Source organism: Meleagris gallopavo, chromosome 5 (assembly GCF_000146605.3).
Source record: "Meleagris gallopavo isolate NT-WF06-2002-E0010 breed Aviagen turkey brand Nicholas breeding stock chromosome 5, Turkey_5.1, whole genome shotgun sequence".
Lineage (NCBI taxonomy): Eukaryota > Metazoa > Chordata > Aves > Galliformes > Phasianidae > Meleagris > Meleagris gallopavo.
This window is the reverse complement of record NC_015015.2, coordinates 12632453-12654176: the sequence shown is the minus strand read 5'-3', so window position 1 is coordinate 12654176 and position 21724 is coordinate 12632453. Positions and strand designations below refer to the sequence as shown.

The window sequence follows — 21724 nt, the reverse complement described above, 5'->3', positions numbered from 1 at the left end:
ATTTTTTTTTTTTTCATCTCCTTTATTGTTTGGTAAAAGATTGATTTCTGAAGTCTATTGACACTGCTGGAAATATACTCATTCACTCAAGTAGGCTTTGGATTAGGACCATTGTAAATATTGAAATACATTGAATGCTTTTCAGAAAAAAAAGCCTCAAGCAGAAATGAATTATTTATACAAGTTGCAATCTTTGTTCTAATATTTGGAGAGTTTTCTATACCAAACAGATTCAGTGAAAACCAGTCAAAGCAGGAAATTAAAAAACTAAGACTATAGAAGGTGTGTTGTGGCAAAGTGCGATGGAAGCTTTTAAGGTGCTTCTTGATAATTTGGAACACTTAACTGTCTCAGCTGAAATTATACCAAATATCTACAGGTTATCCTGTTTAATTTTCCTACTGAAATGCCAGCTAGTACTCCCCTGGTAAAATGCTCAAGTCTGGTAGATAGGCTCCTAGTGGAGCGTCTCCAGCTTTGATATTTTCACCACGTCTGGCTAAGTGTGGCCTCGTGCTTGTAATGTATACCACTGGGGGATCACATAGCAGCAGTGTTCACTGATGGTGATAGTCCATGAGTGACCATTAAGAGTTCATTTTACCTTTGATTAAAAGACTCCACCAAGGCTTTTTCTTCTGTTTCAGCCTGATTTATAATGTTTTTCTGTTAAGAGCCTAATGACTTTTCTAACTGAAAACTGCTTTCTCTGAATAAGATGAACTACCTTTTTAAAATATACTAGGCTTTTCTATTTGAACTGTTTGTAAATAGACTGATGTGTTCAGGGAAATCTCTTACATATATATATGCACATTCCTAGTCAGCTGCATCTAGTCTGGAAAATCTACACCTGCTCTACAGCTAGGGATATTATATCTTTACTTGTAAAGAATCAGAATAGAGAACCATGCCTTTTAAATTATTTGCTCCTGAGAGCTTCATAGCTGTAGGAATAAACCTTTTAAAACACCGTGTTATGAAAGTAAAGCTACTGGGAACAATTGCTTATATCTGATGTGCTGTTGCATTTGATGGATTTGGAAGAATTTCCATACAGTTGGACAGAATCAGACAAGCAAAGTAAGCTGTGAGTGCAGTGGGGAGCATCTACTTAGCCATCACTTAACCTAACTTTTCTTCACTTGAAATAGTGTAGACTCGGGAGGTATTGTAGCAAACTTGTATCTTTCAAACAGAGGTTCTGTCTTGAAACTGAAGGCAGAGAGATAAGTCTTAAGATACATTTGCTCTGTCCTTCAGGTCCTTTGTGACAAATGAAAACTGCCACGGAGCTGGAGCTCTGAGGTCACGTGGGTGTCACAGGCAGTATTAACTGCTTTAGTTTGTGCTACAGTTAGACACGACAGCATCTTAAATTCTGTCACATTCTTCGTGTTTATTTATAACTCCAGTATCAATATTTATGGCCACCCCTGGAACGTTCTCGTGACATGAATTGGTCGGAGTGTTAAGCACTTCACACCAAAGAAGAGACTGTCAGAACAATAACCTTTATGTTTTGCTGTTAGTGTCTTTTGTTTTGCAGCATTAGGCTTGGTATTTCTGCTATTAGGAATATTTGTTGACATAATAAATTGAAATGATACATCAAATCTACAGAATCATTATTTTAAAAGAAGGTATAAGACTCAGTGTAAGAAAAGGCCCAGTATTGACATTTAAGACTATTTTAGTCAAGGGACTGTAAATATTTGGAACAGGTGCCTTTTGCTTGGCTTTCCTCTGGACTGTGCCTGCTAGTACTTCAGAAATTATATTATCCTGAAGTTATCAGGAAGGTGGGATACTGAATGTCTCCAGAACCATTTTTTTAGAACAAAACACCTAATTAGTTCTATCTATTAGTTTCTCAAAATTATTTGCCATACATTCAAAAGGTTCAGTAGTTGTTCAGTTATTTCCTTACACTTCCCAGAGGCTTGTGAGTGTGCTTAGACAATTACTGTAGTTTAGTCACATAGGTGCTCAGTGACTGTAAATCATCACAGCCTGATGATGCATGTGAGACTGTGCTTATCTTGGTGAAAAATGTCTCTGTGTGTGATGTTTTTATATATGTGTGTGTGTGTGTATGTGTACATCCTCTTTTTCTCTCAACTTATGTACTGGAATAAAAAAATGAGAACTTTAATTTCTCTTTTCCTCCCTGCTTACCTATTATCTGATGTTTTAATGTGAATCAACACTAAGTCAAAATCTCTTTGCTAGGAAAGTATGATTTGACAAAATGTATTCGTGTAAAAATTTTTTTTAAAATGAAAAAGTAGTATTAGCTGCAGTAATTAGAAGTATATGTAGGTCAGCATTAAAATTGTACTGCCTTTGTCATGCCTTTGGTATAATACACCATAATCTGCCATCTTTGTGGCTGTGATAACACTAACATGACAGCAAAGAGAAAGGGATGCCTTTGACAATCATAGTCTTTCAGTATTGCAAACATGTATGTTGTTATATTGGATATGACTTTCACCCTGGGTGAGCCTTTGTTCAATTAAAAAGAAATTATGGAGAAGAACTGCTAAAATTATAGCTGATGTGTGAAAGGGCAGCTCAGAGGAAATATTGTCACAGTTACAAGTTAAGGTATGCCTGAAGACATGTCACACATTTACATAACAAATGTAAATGATGCTGGTTTATCCCAAATGTGTCTTTTTTTTCTTTCTTCACCCAAAATGATGACTTATGCAGTTATATTCTACTTTGAGAATGCATGCAGTGCACAGGAAACAACAGATGGCTCTTGAACTTGGACAGATAAGTACTAGGTACAGTTTGTCCACCTTACATGTGCCTTATGCTTAGGAGCATAGATATTAAAAAGTGTGAAAATAAATTGGAAGCATGTAATTGACCATGGACTTGGCCACTTTATCAATTTCCCTTTTCCACTGTTAAGGCTTTACAGATAACACAGGAGAAGACTTAGTTGCTCTTAAAATATTCCAAATGTGGTACATTTTCTAAAGTTTCCACCTAATGTTAAGTCCTAGGTTGTCTTATTTAAAATTACAGCATGAAAAACTTATGTTCACAGTTCACAGTTTCATCTTGCAGGAGTCAAAGGCAAGTTAATCTGACTTGAAAGGCTAAACTTGTAAGAATATAAGTAATCTGGAAGAGTTACTCTTACTGCACCACAGACCTTTTGTAGTATATAATGCTGCTATTGCCTGTTTGAATTACTGTGGAACTGACAGTCATTTATGGCTTAAAATCTATTTAAGTCACAAATAAATCCATAATTAAATGTCTCTATCTGAACATAATTATTGGCACGTACTGTAATTGTTCAGAAAGTTTTACATTTGATACAAATTGAAGGAAGAAAGCACATCCAGTAATTGCCTGCGTTTTATTTGAATTGGAAGATTCTGTGTATTTGAATACTTTCTTGGAAGGCCTTTCTGAGTACTGATGCCTTATTTTTAGTTTAGTGTTCCCACAGATTGCAGAAGTGTTTAAGTACATTTCAAAACTGGTTGAAGACAAAGCACCTGGCTGAGTTGGAAATAAATTATTGAATTTATTCCCCGTTTTCAAAGTATGGAATTTGATGCTTTCAAATAACACTGAAGGAAGTTTTCCATGCTGTTGTAAGGTATTGCACTGTACACTTGCTTAAAAGTGAAGAAGCCTCCTCACATGAATAAGGAGTATTTGAGTCAACAATAACTTACAAAAATGGAATCATAATTACTAGCTTTGTGTCCAAGCCTTGGTTAGAATCTTAGTAGCTTGTAACAAATAAAACATAACCAGGTAAAGAGGGAGAGCAGAAGAAATCTAGTCACATGCGTGCTGCATAGTGACAAAAAGACCTTTGACTGGCGTTTACTTTGGTTAGTGTTTGAAGAGTCAACCACAATTCATTTTTAAGTGATCAGATGTTTATGGAGAATGACTCCTTGGTGTCAATAGATGACCTCCTGGACATCCCATGAGATGGTTAGGCTGTTGTGTGTGTGGATCAGGCTAGTTTCCTCTCTTGAGAAGGAATATTCTTCTGTAAGGTGGAAGGCACTGTGTCAGGAAGCATGTGCTGGGTGTGTTCTTATGTGTCTCACAGAGTAATACAGAGGATCTTTTCAAAAGCTATTTTGTTCATTAACTGGTTTATTTATTGCAAAGGCAAACATGGTTTTCTCTGTTTTTAAGACTATAAATTACCATAGTGGTGTAAAGGGGATAGATGGTGTGCTTAATACAGTAATGGCAGGAACCATCATGGCTGTTGTAAGATGGAATAGAAAGAGATAGAAAAAGTATCCTAAAGCTCTGCCTTCTTTTGGCAAACGAAGTGGCTTGTTGGGTTGCCATAGCTATAAGGCCTCACCCCTCCTTTCGTATTTCTTGTTGACCCTGCTCTCTTTTCCCCCCTTTGATTTAATTCTGGTACCCATCAGCCCATTCTGTGGTCTGACTTGACCCATAAAATAAAAAGGAAGCTAGCAGGTTATTTTTCCTGTGCTGCTTTTCTTGTTAGTTGATGAGAATTGGCTCAGCAGGAGATCCGATAAGATCCCAGAGTAGCACACAGTAAGCTACAGAAGCATGCAGCTTGGAGCAGCCTTGGTGCAATTAAAGGTGGAGAGATGTGCACTCCTCTTTCAACTGGCTCAACATCATCTTGCAAAACCACAACTTTAAAACTAGGTTTAGCCTCTGTGTTAATTTCTCAGGTGGGATTTTTATAAAGAGTTAACTGCAAGACACAAATCAGATGTAATAGTCAATGAGTGTTTATGAAATGTGGTTTATGAAGTGTTAAAGCAGTCTTAAAAGCTTTAACAGCACATAAACCATCTAGACTAGAAATGTGCTCAGTGAGGAGTGCAGCAGAAATGGAAATGATGAGGAAGTCTCCTGGGAGGAAAGAGAAAAAAGCAGTTTCCTTCTTCTGCCTTTAATGGCAGTGTAAGCCAACAATCAATGTTTAGAAGGAACCAAGAGGAGGAAGAGGAAGGAAGAGACATTCTAGTTTCAGGGGTATCTCAAAATGAGGCTGACTCTGAACTAGTTGTGGCACTGAACGTGTCGAATAAATGCACTGTTTTCCCAGTAAATTGTAGACATGCTTCAGAATGCACTCCAGTGACCTCACAAACATCCTAGGAGATAGTGACCACAAATAAAATAAATAAGTTAGTGCTAAACAAACCTGTTAAATACCACAAACTGAGATAATGTGCGTATTTCCAGGAGTTGGAAGGATGTGTTTTACAGCAAGTGAAGAAGATCAGTTTCGCATTTGGTAACCTTAGATGTCAAAGTAGGGTGGCAAGTTTTTCTGAAGGGTGTTAACTAGTCCTGTCTGACAGTGGGCATTGCATTTCTTTAGCAGTTGATGATACTGAGTTTCTCAGAACATCCTAGAATTTTGGAAGGATATCAGAAATCCTATGAATGTCACTTTGCTTTTAAATAGAACTTACTGAGCTGGCAAATTGTATGACTGTCTCCTTGAACTGTAAGATGGTGAGGTTTCAGGTCAGGTTGTAAGCAGTTTCGAAGTAATAAATTACAGTTATTTGCTTGTTAATTATGCAAAACTGATGAGTAAATTACAATTGCATCTGATTTCTAATTTTTTAACTTTTTTTTTTTTAGACTAAAATTCTTGGTGTTTTCTTCATTTCATCTCAAGAGTTCCTGTCCAATGCATATGTTTTGGCAGTACTCTTGTTTTTTGCCCTACTGTTGCAAAGGACGTTTCTCCAAGCATCATACTATGTTGCTATTGAAACGGGAATCAACTTGAGAGGTGCAATACAGGTAGCCAATCATATGGCTTGTTTTCATGCAACCACATATATATTTGTAAATATATATTATATCTGTAGTAGTTCAGGTCAGTTAAGGCAACTGAAAGAATTCTGTCGTGAAATAAATTGAACGTAGCCATTGCTGTTAATTTCAACTGAGATTCTACTTTTATTCTATATGATATTTTTCATACCCATTTATTATATTTGGTAGTGTACATATAAATATACTTTGGACATAAAGATAGATTGTATTTACAATGCCCAAAGTAGCACGGGTCGTGCCATCAATTACTAGGTGCTGTGAAGTCTGTAAATACTGAACTTCAGATCAGTAAAATGGAGATCTTGTAAAGTGGAATAACTGTGAACAGCAAATTAAAGCTGTATATAGTATACAAAAATCTGTGCCTGAAGGACGAGTAAGTGAGAGAATTAGGAGTTATATTACAGTGTGATACTTCTAATTGCACTGGCTGATATCTGTCCTTTGACATCTTGAAAGCCAACCCTTTAAGTTACGGTGTTTGTCCACTGAACTTCATAGACCCTCACAGAGTCTTGGTATAGGTGAATGCTTTCAGTACCAGTATAATTATTTAATCCTCTTTTGATTGTGCACTTGGAAGCAGTTGTCAGATGCCAGACTTCTGGATTACACCTATTGGTTTTCTCTTACTAGAGTGTGGTAGAAAATACCTGAAGAAATAAAAACTTAACTTAAAGCATACAAGGCATAAAACATATCAAGCAGAGGCAGGATAACTGACTGAAAAATATGCAGACTGCAGCAACTAGAAAATAGTAAAAGGGGAATTGCAAGAAAGTAATGTTACATTCCCATCAATGTTGTTTAAGAAAATCTTCATTCTGTGCACTCAGATATTACACAGAAGCTCAAATAATGCCAACAGTCATACCATTCAGGCTGGAAAATTTTTAGACATCATTTGAAGCAGCATAATTAATGCTAATAGCACTCTCCCAGCCAGTATTTAGTGATAAATTCTTTTTTCTATAATTTTTTAGTTTCTTTAGAGCTTTTGTCTCTTTGTTCCCCTGTATGAATCTACACCTGTTCCACATGCCCAGTATGACTTCATGCTTCATGGTGGATAGTTGGCACTCGATCAGAAGACATTTTCTGAGTCAACGTGCCATCTATCAGTAAAATTTCATGACTGTAAAGCATGATTGTGCAGCCTTTTACCTGCTGCTGGTAAAAGTGCCCTTTTATTATTGTGTAATAAGATTCTTTTTGTTTGTTTATACATAGTGCCTGGTTCTATATTAAAGTAACTCATTCAGTATAGAATCAGACCTGTTACATTATCTGCCTGTGAGTTAATGTTTGCTATGGGACTAGGCTTTCTAGCCAAAATATAAGAATATTCTCAGCTCTAAACCTGGAATATAGTTTCATTCTCTTAATGATCCCCAGGGGTGCAAAAAGGGAGTATTTAGACAACAGTTATGTACCTAATTGTTCACTGTGCCTCCTCTGGGCTAGCAATAGCATACTAGCTTAAAATTTTTAATCATAACACAAAAGGCAAAACTTAAACAGTTTATATTCAAGTTCCTGAGGATTTTGGTTCCTTGACATGCTGGATGGTGCCTGTGTTTTAATTTGAATTAGAAATCTTTTTTCTGTATGCTAACAATATTTCATCTATCTTCCAGACAAAAATATACAATAAGATTATGCAGCTTTCAACTTCTAACATGTCTATGGGGGAGATGACTGCAGGCCAGATCTGTAATTTGGTTGCCATAGACACAAACCAGTTGATGTGGTTCTTTTTCCTCTGCCCTAACCTTTGGGCTATGCCAGTACAGGTAAGCATGTCTTTTGGTTATTAATGTACATTGATTTGTAATGATTGTTTGCTTTTGAATTTGAAATTGAAACTTGAAAAAAGTCTTCAAGCTATTAATATCTATAGATGTTATAGATACCGTAATCCGTATCTGTGAGAGGACTGTAGGTATTTAAGATTTTATTAGGATCCTCATCTTGTCTGCTGCCAAGTATGTTGTGCATTTGTAACAAGGATTTATAATGTGCAGTAGCTATTCTGTTGTTTATTACGTCAGAGGAGTTAACTGGAGTATATTGCAATCATTTACCTTCTGAATCCCAGCAGAAGAGGCAAGAACGAGAAGCAGCAATTGAAAAGAGGCTTGAGGATGGTTATTACTTGAAAGAAGCCCTCACTAGATTTGATCAGACCCTGGGAGCAAAAGGAGCCCCCTGTAAAGGCTTTTCCCCCTTCCATTTTATAAGCACTTGTGTTTGATTCCTCTGGGATTATTTTAAAAAACCCTGAGTTTCCATATCTTTGTTTATTGGCAGAGACAGTTTATAGTACTAATGAAATGATATCTTGTCTCTTTAAAAACTGGCCACAAAGAAATTTCTGCTTAAAAGTTCTTGATATCTTCAGTAATACAATCACTAGACCAAGGATTTCTTTGATTTTTAAAAGTAATCAGAGGTATCACCAAGTTCATGGTGTATATCTCTGGCAGATAAGAGATTGGGGATTTTGATGAAAGGTAAGCAAAGCATTTCCTGACACAGTTGTTAAAAAATATGATTGTTACCTTCTGAGAATTACTGATGAGAGCTTTCCCAGCTGACAGATACTGTCCTCTGCTAATTCAAATGTTACCACTTACTGCTTATTCTCAGCCTCGTAGTGTGTGTGACAAGTCTGGAAGCACTTGCATTAACATTTACAGATTTCAGAACTTTTCAGGTACTTCTATCCATGTACTTCTATTGAGAATATATTTTGTTCCACACATGATAAATATATAGTCCTCTCTTTTTGGTATAAAAGAAAAGATTGAACTGGGGTCATGTTTAATCTATTGAAAACGTATAAATCTTATTGCAAAGATTGACCCTTTCAGTGGCCAAGTTAGAGAAAAATAAATCGAGCTAACAACTCCCTCTGGATCCAGTAGCTAGAGAAGCTTTCTCCTTGTTTGTGAGAAGCTGAGCTTCTGTTTCTAGAACTAATGTATCCCACAGTGACCTTGACAGTCAGCCAGTGATGGGGTAGCAGTAAATCAAGAAGTCACTCTTCTATGTAGACTTTGTATTTTTGAGTGTCTATTGACCGTATGCTATTCAATGCTTTCTTGTAACTTGAGTCCCTAGTTGTCTGCCTGTGGAGAATCAGTTGGGAATTAATATCTTGATCTCTAAAGACAATTCATGTTGCGGAGGGGAGCTCTTCCAGGACTATCCTATACAGGTCCTTGCATGAGTTTGTTGGTTTCATACCCTCATGAAATCCCTAACTACACTTAGAGGCAGATTACTTGCTCACACTGTGACTCATTTTAAGATTTGCATTTAGTTCATCTGCAGATAGGCATCAAAAGATTGCTAAGAAAAACTTACTTATTCTCTGTGACCTTGAATTGTTGTTCAGTTGTTGAAGTGTTGATACGGAAGTGGGTGAAGTATGTACAGTTTTTCTTCATGGAAGCACCCATTTGACATGAATATATATGGGAAATGATTGGCTTATGACTGCTGAACTCTGGAATGATGTGTTTCCATGTGGGTTATATGAGTATGCAAATATTGTAGGAGTTGTAGATTATGCTTTATGGAAATTTCCAAATTATTATTTTTAATTAAAGGTAATGATGTATTCAATTAAATTTCTATTACTGTGTCTTATGATCTGACTAATTTATTAGCTATTACCATATTTTATATAATAGAGTGTCAGTGCTTTAGATCATTCAGGAGTCAGACATTAGAATAGTGATAATTAATATGAGCAGCTTGTGCATCTCTTTCCAGAGAACAAGACTCTCCGAATCCTTATTTATCTGAGGACAACTTTTTTTCCTTAACCTTTTTTTAACAGTTTATTTATCTGAATTGGGGATTCTAACTAATATGACTATGATGTTACTTTTTTGGGTACTCCTCAGCAATAATGTCATAAACACTGAAGGCAGTTAACTGATATGCAAATATCAGTTGCATTTTGATGGTATTGCATTTTAGTTTCTATAGTAAGCAAAGAATTATTCCTTTTCTGTAGAATTCTCATGTGTTGTAGATTAGTGAGTTCCACTCATGTTGGAAAAGGCAGATTCTTCCCTGGGTGTAAAAAGGCTTAAACGTCAAAGGAAGATGCTGAGTCATCTGGTCAGCTGAGAATATTTAGTAGGGAAGGGAAATAGCTTGATGTTTTACTTAGGAGCATTTTAAAATAACTTTTGTATCTTATTTAAATATTTTAATGTTCTTATTTTTAAATAAAAAATATTTTAAGTAGCTGTGAAAGTTGTTATAAAGGATATACAAATCTGTACATCTTTTTCTACTATTCATCGTGGAGGGTCCGTGAAAAGTTAAAGGATGTAGCTACCTAGAGTTTTCTAATTGTTTTGCAGTGTTTGATTAAAGTCACAGAATCCTCAAGCTGGGGAGGACTATTCTAGGCATATTTGATCCTTCGACAGAATATTTTGACTGATGCAGGATGTAGGATGTCTGGGGGTAGGACTGGCTGCAGTGCTGGTGGCTTGAGTGTGCTGCCTGTTTATCCAGTGATTGATTTTTTTGTGGAATGTACCCCAAATGAAGTCAACCCAAGTCTTTCACTCACTTTCTTTTCTCCCAATAGATAATTGTAGGAGTTCTTCTCCTTTACTACCTTCTAGGAATCAGTGCCTTAATTGGAGCAGCAGTAATCATAGTACTTGCACCTGTTCAGTACTTCGTAGCAACAAAACTCTCGCAGGCCCAGAGAAGCACATTGGTAAGTGTCCTCACACTTGCATATGATATTAATATCACCACTGATCTTTATGCATTGGCCTGTGTTTAGAATTACAAAGCTAATAATGTGAAATTAACCAAAAACTGATTCTCAAACACCGTGCAATGTTCAAGAATATGAAATGCAAAAAATTGACAAGCAGTAAAGAAGCAATTTGTCTTTAGGTTTGTATTTTTCAGCCAGTACATCTTTCCTTAACAGGAAAAAAATTAAGATCTTTCTGTCTTGCAAATATAAGTGATCAGTGACCATTGGCTGAAATGACCATATGCAGCCAGATGATGTCTAAATAAATAAATCATGCAGGACAATCTGTCCAAGAAGGTAGGAAAGCTGTATTCAACCTCAGGATGAAATGGATGTGGAAATCTATGGATGTAACTTATTTAACTCCTGAGGCCTATCTCCCACAGCTGTTCCTCAGCTGGGGAACTTTGAGATCTGCTAAGTCATGAGTTGTGTCTTGGTTCCTACCTTGCCTGAATTGCTTGTGTCACTGCTGAGAAAGTTGTCTTGTCCACCTTGTTCTGAACATTTTCCCCATGTTTGACAACTGTTGCAATGCCAAGGAAGCTTATGAACCTGTAATGATGCTGGACAGCAGGATGTGGTTGTTGAAATCCCTTCTGAATCAAATCATGTGTAATGAGAAACTTGTGTGCCTTCCTGTGAGGAAAGTAATGCATCAACAGTATATACCTTTCTAGTAATGTAGACAGCATTCATCCCTGTATCATCCAAGCAGAGAGTCAGCATTGCCTAGAAGTTTCTGCAGATGGGAGTAGAATATGTTGTGAGTGGATTGTCTGTACTGTGCAGTGAAGTGCAGCACAAAGATCATTGAGCCTGCCTGAAAACTGGAAGCAGAGTAATTACAGTGCACTGTAGTGCCAAAGCCAAGCAGCCCTGCTCAGAGTCAAGGCTCCCTACAGAAACACAGCTTCTTCCTAATGCAGCCTGGCTGCTTTGAAGCCTGGCACCATTGTTTCCACTTCATGCTGATTTGGCAGTGCAGTGTGCCCAGTTCTAGCTTGTCTGCTTGTTCTGATCTCCTCTGTACACATTCAGAGTGCCTGTTGAAAACCCAGCCAGTGTGCTTGGCAGATGAAGTCATGAGAGGGTGCAAGTAATCAGAAAGCTTTCAGAAGAGTAAAATTTTCAGAACAAGGTATGTGAACTAGGAGTACAAGCCAGTTGGTTTTTCATTCAAGCTCTCACCTTTTCACTGTAGGGATCTTTGCGAAGAACAGCAGAACATCCAAATAAACAGAGTGTGTCCATACATATAGCAAATAGTAGAGAATGCTTGACTAATTACAAGAGGCTGCATACAATTTTTGTGGTCCTTATGTTTAATTAAGGTGCTTTAATTATGCTCTTGAAGTAAATGTGTATGCCAATGTTGCAGGAGTACTCCAATGAGAGACTGAAGAAGACAAATGAGATGCTTCGAGGCATTAAGCTCCTTAAACTCTATGCTTGGGAACACATCTTTCACAGCAGTGTGGAGGAAACCAGACAAAAAGAAATGACTAGCCTCAAGTCTTTTGCCCTTTATACCTCCATATCTAGTAAGTCTTTTTCATTCTTTATCCACTATTCAGCTAAAGGACAACTGCATTATTAGCTGTTAATGAGTTTACCGTTTCTCTGTTGAGATCGTTTTGGTTGCTTTAGGCTCTGATCCCATTACTCCTCACTTTCTATTTAGACAGATGTTCCACTTCTTTAAGTAGAATTTTGCCTGTACAGGAAATAAGCCTAAAATAGAAAGTCAAATCAAAGCTTCATAGCATTAGCTTTTCTAAAGAGCTTTTAAGGGAGAAGCATTTCACAGGCTAGCTCAAGCCAGCACTATTCTTTCCTATAATATAACATTCAGATAGAAGCCTTTGTTGATGTTTATCTTTTTTTATTCCCTCCTGCACAATTCAGTGTATCTTGTGATAGAAAATGCCTTTGCATTGAAGCTCTAACAGGCAGTCAAGTCATGCTGAAGAACATTATTCATATAATCTGCGAGATATTAATGAATTGGAAACTTCAGCAGGAAGTATTCAAAGGCTACAAGCTACCTGTACTAATACCTTCTAGACTAATGAAGGAGAAATAATTACTTGGGAAAATAACTTCCAGTCTAGTTAGTATCATTTGCTTACATTTGCCCAAAAGATGTGCAGTGGTCTGATTTCTCTGCCAAGTGATCGTGTGAGTAAGAGGGCAAGATCTTGATCTCACTGAATTCTGCTGATATTGAGATTTTCGTTGACATAGAAGACCAGATTTTCTCCCTGGGGATCCTGAGCTCTCTGTGCTTGTAGGAGAGTTTGCGTTTTAACATAAAACATGAATGGATGGTTATTATTACATTGCTAACCCCATCTAATGTCCTGCCCCATCTAAAAAAGACTCCTGTACACAAATGTTATTTGCTTGCTTCTCCCTCTTCATCTGTTAAATAAACTGTAAATGCTATGATGTGTGAGTATTCATAGTAAGAGAATCCAGGGCACTGAGACAAACGCTGTTACAGGACAGGGGAGAACAGGTTTATTCTTCACATTTTAGTAATTCAAGGCCCATCTGAAATCAAAGCTCTACCATGCTTGGATACTATTAGAACGTCTATCAATCTCCTGAGGATATTCATAATCAAAGTAGGAAGCCTGACAAAACCAGTCATTATGCCTAACCAAATGGCATAATCCACCTAGTTCAACTTTCTGTAGCATTTGTTGGAAGCATGAGGTCTTGTGCAGGTTCCCATCTGAAGTAGCCAGCCTCCATGGCAGCCCCAGTGGCATGACCTGCACGGTCTCTTCTGGAACTCCCTTCCTTGCAGTGTGAAGCACTCAAGCTGCTTGCCAGACCTCATAACCAGCTCGGTCTTCCTGCAGGTGCCCCATGCCTGAACTGTATGTGAGCTGAGTGCGCTTTAAAATCCATAGATTGCTCATCTCATCTAGATTGCACTGCTGGGTTCTGAGTAACTGTAGAGATTAGTTTTGTGGTAACTGGAGAAATAAACTGAAGGTATTTAGAAGAATTCTGTGCATGGGTAATTGTGTATTTTTCCTATTTCAAACATGGAAAATATCATTATAAAGCTGCTAGTAGTATTTTAACATTTACCTTGTCTGAATGGAAATTGTCTAAACATTTCTACATGTTTTCCTTCACAGTCTTTATGAATGCAGCAATACCAATTGCAGCTGTGCTTATAGTAAGTATAGACTTCTCTAAGTAATGTTAATTGCAACCACATTTACAAGTATCAGTGACGTAGAGATGAGGAAAAAGGAAAAGATGCAAACCTGACACGTATTTGCATTTCCACTGGGAGAGAATGAAAGATGTTCACTTTACGTCTGCGTCCAGAGGCAACAAGGAATATGCAGCACTCCTCCAAACTGTTAAGAGGATATAAATAATGGTTCTTAAGTAAGAGATAGTAAACAGAATGCTTGTGGAATTTGAAGTCTTTGTGCTTTTTCCTTCTTTATGACTAAATACTGATGATCATGTCCATATCTTTGTAGACATTTGTGGTCCATGCTCATCTGACAAGAAAGGCTGACTTCTCTCCATCTGTGGCATTTGCCTCCCTCTCCCTATTTCACATTCTTGTGTCTCCATTGTTCCTGCTCTCTAGTGTGGTTAGATCCACTGTCAAAGCATTAGTAAGGTAAGAACTGTAAAATGAATACCTTTGCTTCCACTTCTTGGACTACAGCTCATTTTGCAATTGTAATTTTAGAAATAACACTGTGATTATTTATCAGTGATCACTCTAAGTTGCTTCCTTACCTTGTGCCTTGCATAATGCCCTCGGCTGTAGCATGCAGGCCAAGTTCCTCACTGGTACAATTGTCAGAAACAATGTTTTGTGGTCTGCCATTACTAATTTATTGTATAAAATGGGCTGAGCTGTGTTGATACCACATGTGACATACATGTGGTCACAAGAAAGGAGGTGTAAACTTACTGAGAGTGTGGTTCTGTCAACCATCCAATTGATTCCTCCTACATGAAGTGTGTAGAAGATGATCACAGGAGAGCATGTGTTTCAGTGTGTGTCACTTAGGCTTTGCTCTCCCACCACCTCTGCATGTTGGCCTGTTACTAGAGAGTTGCACTTAAAACAAGCAAACAAAGTCAAACTATAACACTGTGGACAGAAAAATGGCAATATTAGGTGTGGGAGTAAGCAAATGACAGAACGTCTACTCTAGACTGGATGAATTTTAACTCTCTTATGAACACATTAGCTTTAGCATTCAACACCTGAAATAATAACCAGTACTTGAGTCCTTTTCTCAGTAAAACGTGTTTACTAGTTTTTCTTTGATTATCAGCAGCTTTGTGTTTGAAACAACAAAAATCCCAACTCCTAATACTTACCATAGTCAGTGAAGGACAGTTTGGGCTTCTTACTTTATTACACTCTTTTGTGATCTCAAATATAGCTGTCTAAAATCTTGCCTCAAGTATTGGACAGATAGTGGATACCAGCTCTAGCTTAATTGTTTTTGTGCCACTTTGGAGATGGAAAGGAGACTACAGCAGGAAGGTGAGGTTCCCCTCACTGTTGAGAAATTCCCTGACTGTGTGAAGTCACAGCTGTCTCCACTCCCTTAACAAGTGTGAAATCTGAGAGCATCAGCAGCTGGCCTGAAATGTTTTGCAGGCACAGTGGTAGCCCCTTGAGCTGTGGCAAATTGTCATGCTAAGAGTGCAGCCAGCTAAGTATCTGGGGACTCATGCTGGTAATGGTCATTTATTTTGATTTGTGGAAGGATTTATTTTTTTTTTTGTCAATGAGTTCTGTGCCTGGTAATGCCACAAATCAGTGCTAAAATGATTAGTGTCAGCAAGTATCAACCGCTAGCCAAGTTCATGAGTGATTCTTTAGTTATCTTTTTGTTGGCAGGGTATTGCCCTGCCATTTACAGTGCAGGCAGGAGTCCCCAGTTAAAATTGTGCAACAAAGTAGACAGGAAGCCTGTTTTCCTGGCTGTCTTTGTCTTAGTGGTTCACTTAGTGCTACAGAGTGCGTTGCTCACTAGTGCTACTGGTGCTGCTCTGGATGTGACTTCTGCATTCCCCAACAATCACTGCAGTTCCTTGGAAGCAAATGCCAGATATTTTCAGCCCATACAAACACAAACACATGCTTACTTAAATATCATGGTACAACAGATGCTAGAAAGCTGTTTTTGTACTGATTGAGCACAAGTAATGTTTACTTGCTGTAACTGTGCCTTGCTGTTACACCTTGCTGCCAATAAGTAGCTGATCAATAAGATTTGATAAGGTTAATTAACTTCACGAAGCTATTACTTAGCTTTCATTAGGCTCAGATATTCTAATTGTGTTTAGCAAGTGTACAAGACAGCTTGTCCTGCAGTGGCAGAAAGGAATTGGCTGAGTGATGCAAAAGATGATCCAGAAGTGGAATAAGCCTGTGAAACAATACTAAGTCTGTGTTACTGGCTTTGAATCTTGGGCACTTCACAGTCACTGCTTTGTTAATATTGGCTAGAATCTCTAATGTCAGATGCTCTTAAAGACAAGAATCTCCACAAATGAACTTGCACATGTGTCATGTGATAAAAAGATAGTGGCTTAATTGCAAAACATCATCGTGGATTGCTGTTGACAGCTGGAAGAACGGTGATTCACAGCAGTGGTAGAAGAGATTTAAAGCTTATGCTCCACATAAGGATACTGCAAAATTCCCAACTCAGAGGGCCGAGGTGTTTGCTCCTGAGTGAGAGATGGAACTGCTGTAGTCTTTAAACTTTAAACAGCCAATTTATTTATTTCTTACATGTGAAGTCTTCAAGGACCAAGGAAAATGGTGTAGAGTTTTCTGTCGGAAAAGGTCAGGAAGCAAGAGTGGCATTATGTATCTTACTGAGTTTAATATGAAACTGCTTTTTCAGTCAGCTATGCAAATAACTGTGTTTTAATCAATATCTCTAGCATGGAGCTTAAAAATAAGATTCCCAGTGGAGATATTGGAATTCTGGTGAAATTGCTGTGTCAGCTGGAGCTCTGCAGAGAGCATAATTTCTTTATTTTTATTCTTTATGAGTATACAGTGCTAAGACACTCTGAAGTATGAGTTGATGCCTCTAACAAAAGATTTGCTCACAGCTGTTTGTCTCTGTATGTCCTCAATTATTGTCTTAGAAGTAGCAGTACCAGATTTAAGAAGAACATTAGGCAGGTTGCTTGTAGAGAAAAATCTTGGTGTTTAGAGTACAGCAAACTTGATATAAAACCAATGAGCAGGGAGCACCAACAAAACTATCAAATAGCTTAATAAAGACATGGTCTTGTTTGGGTGGATGCAAGGATATACTTTCTGTCTTTTCTTCCTCCCTTCTTTGTCATGAAGAAGATAAGCAGAGGTCTTTTGTATCTGCTCTTTTCAATTTCAGAGCAATTACTCAAATGTTAATGTATGCCTGTAAAGAGTTCACCTGCTGTTCCATTTAGGTGGTGGCTAGACCATCATTTTGGTGTTTAAACATTAAACATTTAAAGTGTTCTGTTTAACATCTGGTTCATTGAAAAAAAAAGCCAGGGCCATTCCTAGCCTTATGTGAATGTTTAGAGACAGATTTATCATCTCTTCCTTTGAAATAATAGGCCTTTACATTAAGAAACTGTGGTCTAGCATCAGGCCTGAATTACTTATTATTCCTTTTGTTCCATCCCAATTAGTTCCTCTTCCTCTCTTAAATCTCTTAGGCTGTAATACCTGTTGTACCCAATTCCACCCATTGTATCTCTCAGTCCTCAGATAGCTGCAGTTATCCAAGTGAGCAGATTGATAGAAAACCAATAGCACATCTTCTTCACTAGGCACTTCCCAGCTGGGCACAATTCCTTGCAGGACACATGCTGACTGTACAGGCAATCAGACTTAAGTGATCTCCTAAAGCCTTTGTCCATGCACTGTTTTGGCACCGTCAAAGTATCCCATGAGGCTCCTAGAAGAAACTTTCTTCCTTATGAAGAAGAATCTCCAGTAGAGGAATGCAAAATAAATGCTGATTTTATATATATATATGTATATGTATTATATTTGCATACCAACAGGTCAGCACATCTCTTTGTACTATAGTACAATTAGTCTAAGGGAAAATATTAAAATCAGTTTTGTCAGTTGTTCTCTGTAGATATATTTTTAAGAATTTAAGGCCTTCTTGTACCTTACGAGTTAGGATACTGATCGTTTACTTATTTCCAGCCCCTTTACCATTAAGTTCAGAGTTCAATCTGTGTAGGGTTAGAAATTTAATTTTCTTGTTCTATAAGAAGGTTAGACATAAATTCTACAGAGTTGGGCAAAGAGATCAAAATGATGTCATTATCTGTTAAATGCCATAATAAAGGCACACTGTCTCTTAAATAATTAAGTGTTAAACTGCTTGGGAAAAGTTTGTGTGTTACTCTATATCTCATCTACTGAACGCTCTTCTCCTTTTTCACGTTCCCTCATGCTATGCAGATTTCATGATTCCTAATGTTTGTTTGGAAAAGCTGTCTGTGCAATGCTTCAGTAATACAGATGACAAATTCTACATCAGTACGTGGCTTCAAAACCAGCTACTGTTGGGGCTAGTCTCCATGACAAGTGCCTGAAAAAATCTTGTGTAACCTCTCTGATGGCATCAGAAATTGAAAGGCCTGAGAAACCTCTGCAGAAACCACTAGAAAGTTATAGCTCTTATAAAACAATCAAGCACATTTTCTCAGCTTTGGTGCAGTAATGTCTCACTGAATGTTTTCGTAGGCCTGTAACAAAATGAAAACAAACCCCACAACAGACAGTGATTGATGTACTAGAAGGGATGCTCGTTGCAGTGGACAAAAGTGCTGTATTGAACCAGAGTTCAAGCTGTAATTCTGTTTTTCCTTTCAGTGTGCAGAAACTGAGTGAATTCCTGTCAAGTGATGAGATTGAAGAACATGATAAATGTCCAGAGCTAAGAAGTGCAGATGCTCAGAGCAAATATCAGGCAGTGGTGAGTAATAATGTTTAATTGAAGGTGAAATGACTGGAGTGACTTTTACCCAGAGTAAATTTTTTGATTTCCTATCTCCTACTGGTTATTACTGTGATTATAAAAACTTGTTTCAACACCCTCTAAAGTATAGGTGCAACATGCTTGCTTGTGCTTAGGATGCTTTGCTGATGCTGCCACCAGTTACTGTTATTTCTGCCTTTCTGTTTTTTCACAGCCTCTCAAAGTGGTTAACCGCAAGAGGCCTGCCAGGGAGGAGTGGAACAATTACACCTCTCACACAAGAAGACCAATTAACATCACAGAACCGGATGATTTTTGTGTAAAGGTGATATGAAGGTCACTGTAATAACACTGTTACTATAGCACATGAATAGTCACTTTTGTATTCCAGTAAGAGCTACAAATTCAAGATCCAGTCTTTGATCTGAGGCTGTCAGGTGCTTGTACTTGTACCAAAGATTAACCTCCACCTTTCTTTTTATGCCTTTCGATTTTAACCATTGCCTACTGACCTTTACATTGTGATTGTGTATATCCTTCTGAATTTCACTCAGCAAATTTCTGTTTGTGATATTTAATGTCCTCTTTTCATTACAGGAATTTCTCACTTCTTTGAAGGCAAATTAAAATTGCTCATACCAGTTGGAAGCTGATGCTCTTCATCAGCTATAGAAATTACCAGAATTAAGAAAAATCCTGATGGTTGTTACAGTGTTGATACTGTTTATTTAAGAAGTTGGCTATTACATTTGCATTTCTGTCACAAGAGAATGAGTAATTTTGGTTTAGTGGGACTAAGTATAATAATTGTTCAGTGCTTTCAGAGTTTTCTGGAGGCTGTCGTGTTGACATCCTGCTTTAGTGCAGGAACATGGGGGGTGGGGAGAGAGGATAATTAGATCAGATCAGCCTGGACTAATGAAAAAGGAGTGGGACAGAGCAGTAAGCTCTGTGAGGAGCAATTTTAAGATCTTGTATGGAAGGTGAGGACCATCCATAATCTTTGGCTCCATCTGCTGTTATCGTTGTCACAGGCTGAACTGGGGTCAAGGAACTTCTGCAACAAGTGCTTTCTGCAGCTCATTGCTCAAGAAAGGGCATTTTTTTGGAGAGAGGACTCTCTGCCTGTTTTTGTTAATCTAGAGGGAGAAGCGCTGTATTTTCTTTTGCTCATTTTTCAGGTTGTTTCCTGAGATGATACAGCCATCAAGGCTTTGTCTCCAGTGGAAATAAAATTTTCTTGAATCAAAAATGTTGTACCTTACATTGCTGGAAGGCTCTGAGAACTTCAGTGCTTCCGAAAAGTTAGAGAAGAGAATCCTGTAGAAGTACAGAGCTGTAAAACTGTCTCCTCTTTCTGTTTTTCACAGTATCAGGTGGAAATCTCCAGCTAGAGTCCTGAACAGATTTGCTTCTTGTTTTTAGTCTTTTTAAATGAAAATATTGTTTGTATCTAACAAAGCCTAGATTATCTGAGAATCATATCAGAAATACAGAGGAAACAACATCAGAAATGTAAAGGCAGCAACATCTAATTTCTGAGGACAGTTCTGCAGATCTCCTCAGAATTTGGGATGTATGATTGCAGTATATGCTGCAGTGTGTCTAGGCTGACATTCAGTGCTCTGCAGAGAGCAAACCATGACCCTCTATGAAACTTAGTTATGTTGGAATCATTTCACCTACTTCATGTGCTCATCTTGCAAATAACAAAACAAACCCTAATAAGAAACTTTGTTTTTCCCTTGGGAATTTTCCACAGTTATCTTATTGTTGTGCTTGCTTGAATTCGGAGATTGTAGCACAAGAGGATACAAGCCTTTAGAAAATTAGTCACTTGAAAATGTTTCCCGTGCTGAGAAAAAGCGAACTCTGTTCTGATACTCAGTGTAATGAAACCAATGGACGTATCTCTTTGTTGAAAAAAGAAGTCAGTCCTAAAGCTGGCTTTCTCTTTCTTATTTTGCTCTGTCTTGGTATAGATTACGAACGGATTTTTCACTTGGACACCTGAAGGTCCTCCAGCATTGTCCAACATTGATATCCGAATCCCTCAAGGTACAAAATGACATCAAGTATACAGAGTAAGATGGTGTTCCATGAGCACTTGGAAAATCTGGAGCTTTATATGCTGCTTCTCTTGCAGGTCAGCTAACGATGATTGTAGGACAAGTTGGCTGTGGTAAGTCATCTCTCTTGTTGGCCATACTTGGTGAGATGCAGAAGATCTCTGGCAACGTATCCTGGAGCAGGTAGTGCTATTTAAAAAATTGAACCTGAGTTGAACAGTAATGCACAAAAAGACCAAAATTTGTCCTAGGAATCTGTGGAGTCAAGGATTTTGTAGGTGTACAGTCCAGAGGAAAAACCTTGCCCTAATGGCAGGTGAGCACTTCAGAAAGAACCCCTAGCCAGGATGAATCATCATAGAATCATCATCATTATAGAACGGTTTGGGTTGGAAGGGACCTTTAAGATCATCTACTTCCAACCCATGCTGTGAGCAGAGATACCTCTGTCTAGATCAGGTTGCTCAAAGCCCTGGCCAGCCTGACCATCTCAATCCACCATGAAATAGGTGGGCATTCTGCGCTCCAGCAGTGTTAGCAACATCATACTTCTTAATTAGAAGTGATCAGCTGAAATGTGCTGCTACAGAATGGCATTTCTACTTTGAGGCCCTGAGCTTGGGACTTTGAATAGTGCTGGAAGAGATAACAGCTCACCAGGAGAGGTCTTCGGCTGTGCTTTTAGGTGTGTGCTCCATTGTAGCACAGGTTTAGTGCATGAGAAACTCAGAATGTTTTTATAAGTGGCAGTGACCTCAGGATAGTCCCCACTTGCATCCTGCTTATGTATTGCTTGATCTGACGAGAGGAAAGTAGTCATGGCCTTCATTCCCAACACAGCAGCTGTGCTCCAACAGCCAGATACAGACTGTCCTAGGCTACGCTTCTGACTTTAGCCTTGACCGAGAAAGGAGGAAACAATGCTACAGTCCAACGGCTGTGCTGCCAGAGCTTGGTCTTAACTCTTGCACTCAGTGACAGATTGCATAATGTATTGCAACTCC

The 21724-nt window shown here is 38.1% G+C and overlaps 2 protein-coding genes across 2 annotated transcripts in view; one reads left to right on the top strand and one right to left on the bottom strand.

Annotated features, from left to right (window-relative positions):
* LOC100548286 (nucleobindin-2-like) overlaps positions 1-945 on the bottom strand; it is a 14935-nt gene extending 13990 nt beyond the window's left edge. Inside the window, 1 exon segment of the mRNA XM_010711117.2 lies at positions 886-945. Within this exon segment, the coding sequence (XP_010709419.2) occupies positions 886-945 (60 nt within the window).
* A 3219-nt stretch (positions 946-4164) lies between these two features.
* The window catches only part of ABCC8 (ATP binding cassette subfamily C member 8), a 51403-nt gene continuing 33843 nt past the window's right edge, over positions 4165-21724 (top strand). The window contains exons 1-11 of the mRNA XM_010711115.2: positions 4165-4263; positions 5638-5802; positions 7476-7631; positions 10454-10588; positions 12018-12180; positions 13792-13832; positions 14149-14294; positions 18546-18648; positions 18866-18976; positions 20634-20709; positions 20798-20903. Coding sequence (XP_010709417.1) covers positions 4165-4263; positions 5638-5802; positions 7476-7631; positions 10454-10588; positions 12018-12180; positions 13792-13832; positions 14149-14294; positions 18546-18648; positions 18866-18976; positions 20634-20709; positions 20798-20903 — 1301 coding nt within the window. The remainder of the gene's footprint in view (positions 4264-5637; positions 5803-7475; positions 7632-10453; positions 10589-12017; positions 12181-13791; positions 13833-14148; positions 14295-18545; positions 18649-18865; positions 18977-20633; positions 20710-20797; positions 20904-21724) is intronic.